The 9,093-nt window shown below is 39.3% G+C and overlaps 1 protein-coding gene across 4 annotated transcripts in view; it reads right to left on the bottom strand.

Moving 5' to 3' along the window:
• LOC146181849 (putative phosphatidate phosphatase) overlaps positions 1-9,093 on the bottom strand; it is a 28,086-nt gene that overhangs the window by 17,980 nt on the left and 1,013 nt on the right. For all 4 annotated transcript variants that reach the window (XM_084576853.1, XM_084576855.1, XM_084576854.1 and 1 more), the window contains exons 2-3: positions 3,536-3,687; positions 2,314-2,415 (exon numbers count right to left, since the gene is read on the bottom strand). In XM_084576853.1, coding sequence (XP_084432979.1) covers positions 2,314-2,415; positions 3,536-3,687 — 254 coding nt within the window. The remainder of the gene's footprint in view (positions 1-2,313; positions 2,416-3,535; positions 3,688-9,093) is intronic.

The raw sequence follows: 9,093 nt of genomic DNA, 5'->3' as shown, positions 1-9,093 counted from the left end.
GCACCGTGACAGGCAGCTTCCAGCACGTTGTGCCCAAGATGAGCACACTAATGGGCAGCTGGAATTTTGTTTGCATTGTTGGCAGTTTTATTAGCGCGAAGGACAGAAAGTGCAAAGACGAAACTATGCCACGGCCATGTGGCCACAACAGCCCAGCCTGCGAGCAGCGTGCTGTACTAAATGCGGTTGCATCCGAGGATGTCACGTTCCTTTTCCTTGTCGCATTCACCTCACAAACCTCACAAATGAAAATTCTAGGTTCCTGTAGAGAGCGGCTGTGTAGAATTAAGGTAATCACCATGAAAATAGTGCAGAAGCCAGCGAACACGCCCAAACTTCGCCCACTTCGCGTGCGCGTCCTCTTTGCTGCTGTTTATACCTTTTCGCCAACAGTTGCTCAAAAAGATGAAAAGCTATTTGGGGCTTTCTATGCATGCAAACGATTTCAAAAGTCACATTGCCTTAAAATTCCAGGGAACGCCATCAGTACTAGGAAAAAAAAAAAAAAATGTGGCAGATTTCACATGTACAATTCCTGCCTGAAATTCCCGGCTGGTATGTTTTTGTGTTGTGCAATCCCATGAAAAACACAACAGCAGGTTTCTAGTGAATGTGTAGGTGCACTGATATCGTGTATACCTTTTCAACGTTTACTTTCTTTTCTTTGTTTCCTAGCAATGCGCTCGCTTGTTCCTTAGTAAAATACCACTAGCTTCCTTTTTTTTTAGAAGCAGGCTGCCTCTGCCACAATACATTATGCAAAGAAAGGATCAAATAAAATGGATTTTGCTGCCTCAGGATATGTACTGAAATATGACTTGATGATACTTGCCAAGACTTCCTTAGCAATGCACACAAAATAAAGAAAAGAACTCGCATAAAGAAGACACGTTCAATAAATGAAAGTCAGGCATTTGACATAATTTCCCAGCTCACGTCTTTGAGACACAAGAATATGCCTTTCAGCAAGCAGGCACCTTATGCTGCATCCCTCGCCGCCCCTTTCACGCACACACATGCACGGACTCACATGTGTAACTGGTGGGTAACCTAAAACGGACTGGCAGCATTTTTAAACAACAGTAATAAAACCGTATTTTCCAGTGTATAAGACGCGTTTTTTTGACAACATTTTCGGTAGTGCATCCTATACAATGATGCGTCTTATGTGTGCTTTTTTTTCATTTTGCGCATTGTTCATAGGCGTATCGTGAAACGATAATGTAGCGGCGTCTGCAATTACAATATTTACAGTTGTTATAGTGTTCTAGAATTGTACAGCCGTCTCACTGGCAGAATGCCAAAAGGTGGCGATGTCTATGCTCCTCACCTTTTCCATACTGCCAAGACAAGCCAAATCGAGCCGACTCTCTCTTTCAGTCGCGATTTATAACATTGTTTGGTGGCTGTAACATGTGTGTTTTCTCCTACCTGCATATTCTTTGCCATATGCGTGAGAGCGCCCGCAGTGACGATCAGCACAGTGCTTATGACCGCAAGAAGGATGCCTGAGCGCTGTCGTGAGAAATCGGTGACCATGTGCCAAGGTGACGCCTATTAAGGCTTTGAGTAATAATAAAGTTCCTGCTCTCACGGAGCGAGAATTTTTTCGTGCATAAGTGCTGCCTCTTTTTTTCCCATCATTCGCATGCGCATGTAAAATTTTATTTCAAGCACATAGCACATGATGGCCGAGCAAGCATATATAATCAAGTCCTACTGCCCTAATCTGAATAAATTGAGGCGCGTCTTATATACCAAATGTTTTGTTGAAAACCTATAAATAAGAGGGGTGCGTCTAATACAAAGGTGCATCTTATAAACCAGAAAATATGGTATAAAAAGGTTTACTAAGAGAACATCCTGTTTCAGTGATTATCATTTCAAAAATTAAAGGCGCAGGCAAGGGAAAAGTATCAAATAAGCAGCAGGGACTAACACAGGTGTGTAAAAGTTTTAAGAGAAAACAAACAGAAAAGATAATTAGCTTAACCACAGTCAATCGCTTCCAATACCTACAGTATATGGCGAACTTGCATCGTATAAAGGTATTGCGTAAAAATAAAGTTCACTGGGGACAGAAATTACTACTAGTACTTCCCGACTGATCTGAAGCCTTAGGATGGCCAATTATGTGCCTCACGGGACCTTGGTTTTACAAATAGTGGAAGTTTCACCCCAAGTAGCAGCCTTGCACCAATGTGCCGTTCTCACAAAAACAAGTGAGAATGCACAGATGCAATGTCTCACTCTCAGAAAGTATGCGTAAGGTTACACCTCTTAATAAAAAAACAAACAAACATATCTTTTTACCTGCAGTGGCACTGGAACAATCCGCCCCAATAACAGCTTCTTGCTTGTGGCAATTGTCTCGGGAACGTGCATCTTGGCTCTCACAGTCTCCAGCACAATCATCTGAGGGAGGGAGCAAGGAATGGCCATAGGAAAAGAAACAAATTTGACAGAAACGTCAGCCAAACCCCTTCTCTAAAGTGTAATAAAAACAAGAACTCGTCCTTTTTTCATCGAATAGGATAGGCACCATGTTGCAGCTGCCATTTCTGCCATCTAGAGTAGCAACAGAATATGAGAAGAACCTTTTGCACTGGGTGTGAAAGTATATGGCACTTGATTGACATTCATAGTGCTCCTAAACTTGCACATCAGCACAAACTGACCAATAGTATTTAATGACTCACTGGCAGGTGTGCTGTGTTAAAATAAAATTGCAAAATGATAGTGAAATAAGGTTCAACAAGCATTACTATAATAAGGAACTTAGGCAGAGTGAATAAATTTGTATTTATTATTATGTAGACATCTTTGCAGCTCACCCAGCCATGTTATCTTTGTCTTAAATTCCTACTGCACTTTCATTTATTTGTTTTCTTTTCGTAACATCCATACACCTCTATATTTAATTTTCAAAATTTTTCAGAAAACTGATAAACAAAAAGAAAAAAAAAAGCCTCAAATGTGCTCATATGACAAGGACATTAGAGTTTGCATTGTGCTGTGTTTTATGGCACACTGGCAACTAAGGCTATCATGCACCAAGTGTGAAGGTATTAAAAAAGATGTGTGCTTTTTTTCACCAAGGCATGCTACACATGGACAACAAAGGAAAGTTGGAGCCCTGCCCGCTTCTGACTGGAAGCAGGAAGACCAGTTCAGACATGTGAGCTACATATGAGGAATTCCCAATGACATTACTTCCAATGGTGACAACTTTCTATTGGAAAGTCTAGATTTAATAATTTCTCTATATATCCAAACTCCATTCCTCCATTTAAGTCTTTACATGATGCTCTTCCAAACTCCACCATATTCTTACTGCTACTTAACATTTATCTCTTTTCTTTTTGCACTGTTCATCAGTTACTTCTCTGTACATCAATTTCATACAGTCCTTATATTCTACTGTTCACTCTAATGTTTCACTATAGAACCTGTCATTCCTCTACACATCTACTTCCGCTCAATCCTTGCATCCACTCTATATTCCTTGGAACATTCAGTCATTGCGCATACTCACCACTGTGATAGGTATTAGGGCACCATAAGAGTAGAGCATTGCGGACGTGACAGTGGAGCCACGATGAGGGTACATGAGTGACTCATCACCGCAGAAAAATCCCCGTTTGAATGGCCGACCAGAGAGAAAGAGGACAAGGACGGGAACAGCAACTGAAAGACAAAGAAAAAGAAGAAAGCAATGAAAGGAGGTTAATCTTTAGCACACCTGTGACAAACGAAACGCACCACATATGGGTTGAAAGGGATAGATGGGAAGAAACACATTTTTGTTTCCACCAACCCAATACCTAGGGAAAAAAAAATTTAAAATGCAGTATTTTTTTGCAGCATTACGTGTGAAAAACTTGAACAAACTCAATTGTAGTCATAATAAAAAAGATTAATGGGCAATCTTACGATGAAATTAAGCAAATCTGCATTAGAAGCGTTGGTTTACGATGGCAGCCATGCATTGACCTGGCTATAAAACATAACTGACCAACCAATTGCATAATGACTTGATTGTCAAACTGAATTGAATTTTACTGCCATTGCACTTTTGTTCCACTGTTGCCAGGGCTTCTAGAGATGTAGAGATGGGTGCGTGGAGGCATTTCGCTGAATGAAGGTTATACCGCTAATACAGTTAAAAATAAAAAGACATTCTCGTTACCATGTCCATAATGGCAGACCAGTGATGTCAGCATAAATGCTGTCTGACACTGACATGGTTATTATAAGGTTTTCATTACTGTACTAACAATGCTCAAATATCAACATTGTTATGGTGCCAACACAGTCACCTAGGTGACCTTGGACAAGTTCCCATCAACAATGGCAGCCACACTGTGTTGATTGCAGCCTGATTCTTGTTACCATGGCAGCAATATGAATGTATTACAGCAGCAAAGAGTCTCAGCATGTTACCTCAGACAAGCATATGCATGATGGCAAGAGTGAGTGAGCCTAAACGCTGTACAGTGCTATAAGTTCTGCAAGACATGACACTTAAAAGAATTGGCACAAAGTGAAGACAGTTGCCATGTGACCTCGTCAGATGCACCGAATGCATGAGAAAGTCAAGGGCACATATGTGTGCCTCGAATTGAGCCAAATTTGCAAGTCTCTAAACATGCAGCTGGAAGCAATGTGAGAAGCTGCCCTCACTCCCTCACGACAAAATCAATCCACACAGAGACACGCTTGTTGAAACTTATAAATTTTTTCTTTGCATTTTCAGTCTCTATATTCCTTTGTACGTTGTTCTATAAGTCTGCTTTGTATGACGTAAGCCAGCCAGTGAGCAGATTTCCTCCATCTGGAGGTGAAAGAAAAAAGGACAGAACGAGCGAGAAGCTGCAGTGAAGAGTATTTGTTTTCGAGCTCTTGCTCCCTCTTAACGGACAGCTAGATTGTTTCTTGATTCTTGCAATAAACAAAGTTACTTAACATGACAACAGATCAATTCCATCTGAGAATTTACTACTAAACATCCTGCCTTTTCCCCATTAGTTTAGTAAATAATAACTGGCATTGTGCAAAGGGAATGTACGGTAAATTTTCTCTTAGGGCAGACACCATGGTGTGAGGGAGGAATGAAGAAAGCAGGGAGAAGAGGTGCAGTAGTGGAGGGGCTCATAAAAGGCAAATCTGGAGGAATTTCAGGCAAATCTGGAGCATTTTCAGTTTACTGTCATAATGCACTTCTTAGGCAGTTTTGCAATACAATGAGGAAACCAATAACATAGCAGCAAAAACCAGGAAAACGAGAGCGGAGTTTGACCAATAGACGAACAAATGATGTCATGAATATTGTCATAAAACCTCCTGCATGCAAATTGAATGGCTAAACTGGTGACTATAACTGATAGCGCCAATCATTATTTGTCTGCAAAAACCCGACACAAGCTTGAATTTTTTTTTCTCCAGTAAGCGCAGAGTGAATGTCAATGGGTGGGACTTCATGACATCACAGGCAGGGTTGTCTATAGAAAGCACTTCAACTGAGAGAGTGAAACAGAAAAGTTCAAAATCCATTTGTGCCAAAACAAAATGCAGCCCAGCTATAAAGCTTAACACAGAACTCAAAGAAACCAGAGAACCTACCGTGAAAGTTTATTTCCTACAGAAACGCAGAACAATATCGGTGAATTGCTCTTCAAACTTCAAATGATCTTAATCATTTCTGCATGACTGCGTCGTTTAAAAAGTTGCCCTTTATATTAGAACTGGCACCACATAGCACTTCAGGGCATTGATTTTAAAGTGCAGAGTTTAACAATTGAACTGACACACAGAGTAAAAAAAATGGGGCAGTCGAGAGCTTGAGGTTAGTTTAGGCAACCTCAGGTTTTTTTATTGTATATCAGACAGCACATAGGCATTTTTGTATTTTTTCCTCCAATGAAGTATGGCCACAAGATTTGGTATTAACCCATGACATTAGGATGAGCAGTCAAATACGAGATCCACTGACCAACTGCAGTCAGTCACATTAGTGCTTTTGGCCTTTGCCTCCATCAGAATGAAGTCACATTGGCCGGGGTAAAATCGTACTCTGTCTTGCTTGGCAGTCGGACATTGTACCCACTGAGCCACCGTGGCAGGCTCTAGCGAAAAAGATAAACCTTTCGCTACGGTGCATGAAGTTATCTTATCTATGCAACTTCTAGCAAGAATGTAGCAGTGAGGAACATGATACAAAGAGCACCGCCTACTTGCCCCTGCTTATTTTAGTAGTTTCCTCTTTTTTTATGCTTCCGTTCTGAGTCAGCTTTCAATACATTCCTGTTCGAGATATGCATGTTTGGGCTTCCTCTAACAGCTGCTATTGTGTAACGAATGAAAGAAGATGCCTCTTTCATTTGGTTTTTGTTACTCGCCCAGCTTCCCGTTATACCCCTGTTCGGACAGCTTTTCAAGCAAGGCCAATTGGAACGAGCTGGAAACATCAGCATTTAATTTAACCTCGAACGTGTTTCAAGTGAATGAAAAGTGTTTGATTTATTTTGTTTTCTTTCTCTTTTTTTTTTTTCCCCAGTGTGTCACCCAGCACAGCAAGCAAGCGAATTACTCTATAGTGGCACACCTTTTGCCGCCACATGTGTGACCTTCGCTGTTTTCAAATGCTAGCGATTGCTTTTCAATTCAAAAAGCAAAAATTGAATGCATCAGAGCCAATGCAGTGTTTCTGAAGCAGGAAAATTCCAAGAACAGAACTGCAATCCTGCCTACGCCACTTGTTTGGTCAAAAGTGACAACTCGGCTTGCCTCTCTGTTTCTAACCTATTCCGAGAATAGACTCTGGCCACCTGCCTGTCGCTATGACGATGCAATCCCGCCAACAAACATGCATCACATTTCAGTGACAGAGAATGCTCCTAACGAAAGGATATATGTCAGTTTGTGCAATGGAAATGTGAGGAACAAAAAAAAAAAAAAAAAAAAAAAAAAAAAAAAAAAAAAAACAAATGCAAGAGTGCTGCATGTCAGTTAGGAGACATCCCCAGAGTGGGCTTATAACTCAATGTACATTTTGTTCACTTTTGCAGCTCTTTTCAAACTATCCCACACACTGCTTATACAGACCCTGCTAAATTTTCAAGCCATACTGTTAAATTTTAAGCAGTCTAGTGAAGCACTTATGGCACTGGTAAGCCTCTAAATCTCTGCCAGGGTGATAACTTCTGCCCTCATCTCTTGAGGCCTTTTTGGCTTCAGAGGCACCGTAAGTGATTCATTAAAAGAGCTGAAAAGCACACATGTTGTTTCAAGCCCTCTTGGTTGGTTAATTGGTATGCAGGTGCAAGATTTTTCTTTTGAGTCTGCAGAAATAAAGTTTACAAAATGTAATAAGGCAGAAGGTAACATAGACATGCACTCAGTGCCAAAAAAAAAGCACAAGAAGCTCACAAAAGCATTAGGTAAAGAACATACAGAGGCAAGACAACTGTTGGGCTAATAGATCATTTTTTAAATGCCTTCCTATGTGCAGAAAGGAGACAGATTTAATGAAAAGTGCTGCTTTGTTTTCTTCAGATTAAAATGTGAGGCCACGAAACATTTCAGTAAGTGAAAGCAATAATTAGTATGATTCTTATTAATGCAAAAGCATTAATAGGCTATGTTGATGAGGTCGAACCTTGAATGCAAAATGTGAGCCACAGCTGTGACTCTTAAGCAGTGCAGTATAGGCGTTTAAGAGGAATGTGTGATAGATACTGCGCCTTTCTTTTTTTGTAAACCAATTACTAATGTAGGCTCTGTAAAAAATGATAATTATGATGATGATAATGCAATAATAATAACAAATAATAATTATGCATATAAGGAGAAATTTTAAAATTAGAAACAAGAATAACAAATAAAATAAAACACAATCTAAAGAAATGAAAAGTTAAATAAAATAAAAATTAACACACCAGAAAGTAAAAATTACAAAAATAAAAACTGAGGCAGTGCTAATGCTTTTGAAATCTCCCAGCACAGTTTCTACACTGACTACAGTGACCTCTACTTTACCACGACTAAATCATATTTTCTACATATATAGATGAAATAAAGAATTACATAAACATATGCAGGCTTTGTTAATAGCTATAGGTACAATGATAAAATATATGATGATGGAGCATCCAATATTCTTCAGTTATAAATAAAAGATTGAAGGTGCTGTAGCTTCCTTTATCGCTGTACAGTTGCACTCCAGCAAATGTTAATGGCGGTTATTAAACTGGGTCACACAATATCACAACAAAAGATTGATTCAATCTGAAATAGAAATGTGCTCCAAAATCTTGCTCAGCATTCATAATTTCTATTCAATTCTGTGATAACCACTTTTTTGCTATTAAAATTACAATATATGACTTCAAAAAGTTGCTCTAAATTCTTGTGCTTCTGAAAAGGACTATTGCATTTAAGGAGCCACTGATACCTAATTATACAAATGTGAGGATACCCTCAATTCAATGCTACCTGCCAGGCTGTAAGAATGCATACGTGCAGGCCTATTTAATTATGCTGACATAAATGACGTACATAAGCGATGTTAATCAAGAAGCCCAGGTTGAGTTGTATGTTCAGTTTAATGAAACAAATTCTTCGCAGTGCATAAATGAAAAACTAAGCCACTAGACCCGAACTGTTCGACTCAGAGAACTTGTCTTATGACCCTGTGTCAAAGATTGACGTCCACTCGACTACTTACACTAAAAATTCAGAGAAAAATGGCCGCAGTGATCAATAGATTTTTAATTGAAAATAAGGTCTTGGAGAAATTTAATGACTCAAACAGACTTTCACAAGTGCCAGAATATATTTAAGCAGCCCTATGCCTTCTTTTTACTCTGAATTTTATGCATTCAACTGCGTGTATATGAGAAAAACTGCAGCGTATATGGCAGAAAAAGTAAATAATGATAGTGTAATAATTTTTCATTTTACTGCTGACAGACAGGAGGAGTTAGTTTTATTTAAACATGACTGAATTCTTCATAACACTCTTTGCAGATATGTTCGAATAAAATAACAATACAGGTGATAATTATGCATCCGCATATGAGATGTTTTTATGAG

The sequence above is a fragment of the Amblyomma maculatum genome, chromosome 8 (assembly GCF_055883805.1).
Source record: "Amblyomma maculatum isolate TAMU_Amacu chromosome 8, ASM5588380v1, whole genome shotgun sequence".
In the NCBI taxonomy this organism is placed as follows: Eukaryota; Metazoa; Arthropoda; class Arachnida; order Ixodida; family Ixodidae; genus Amblyomma; species Amblyomma maculatum.
This window is presented reverse-complemented; position numbering and strand designations above follow the sequence as displayed.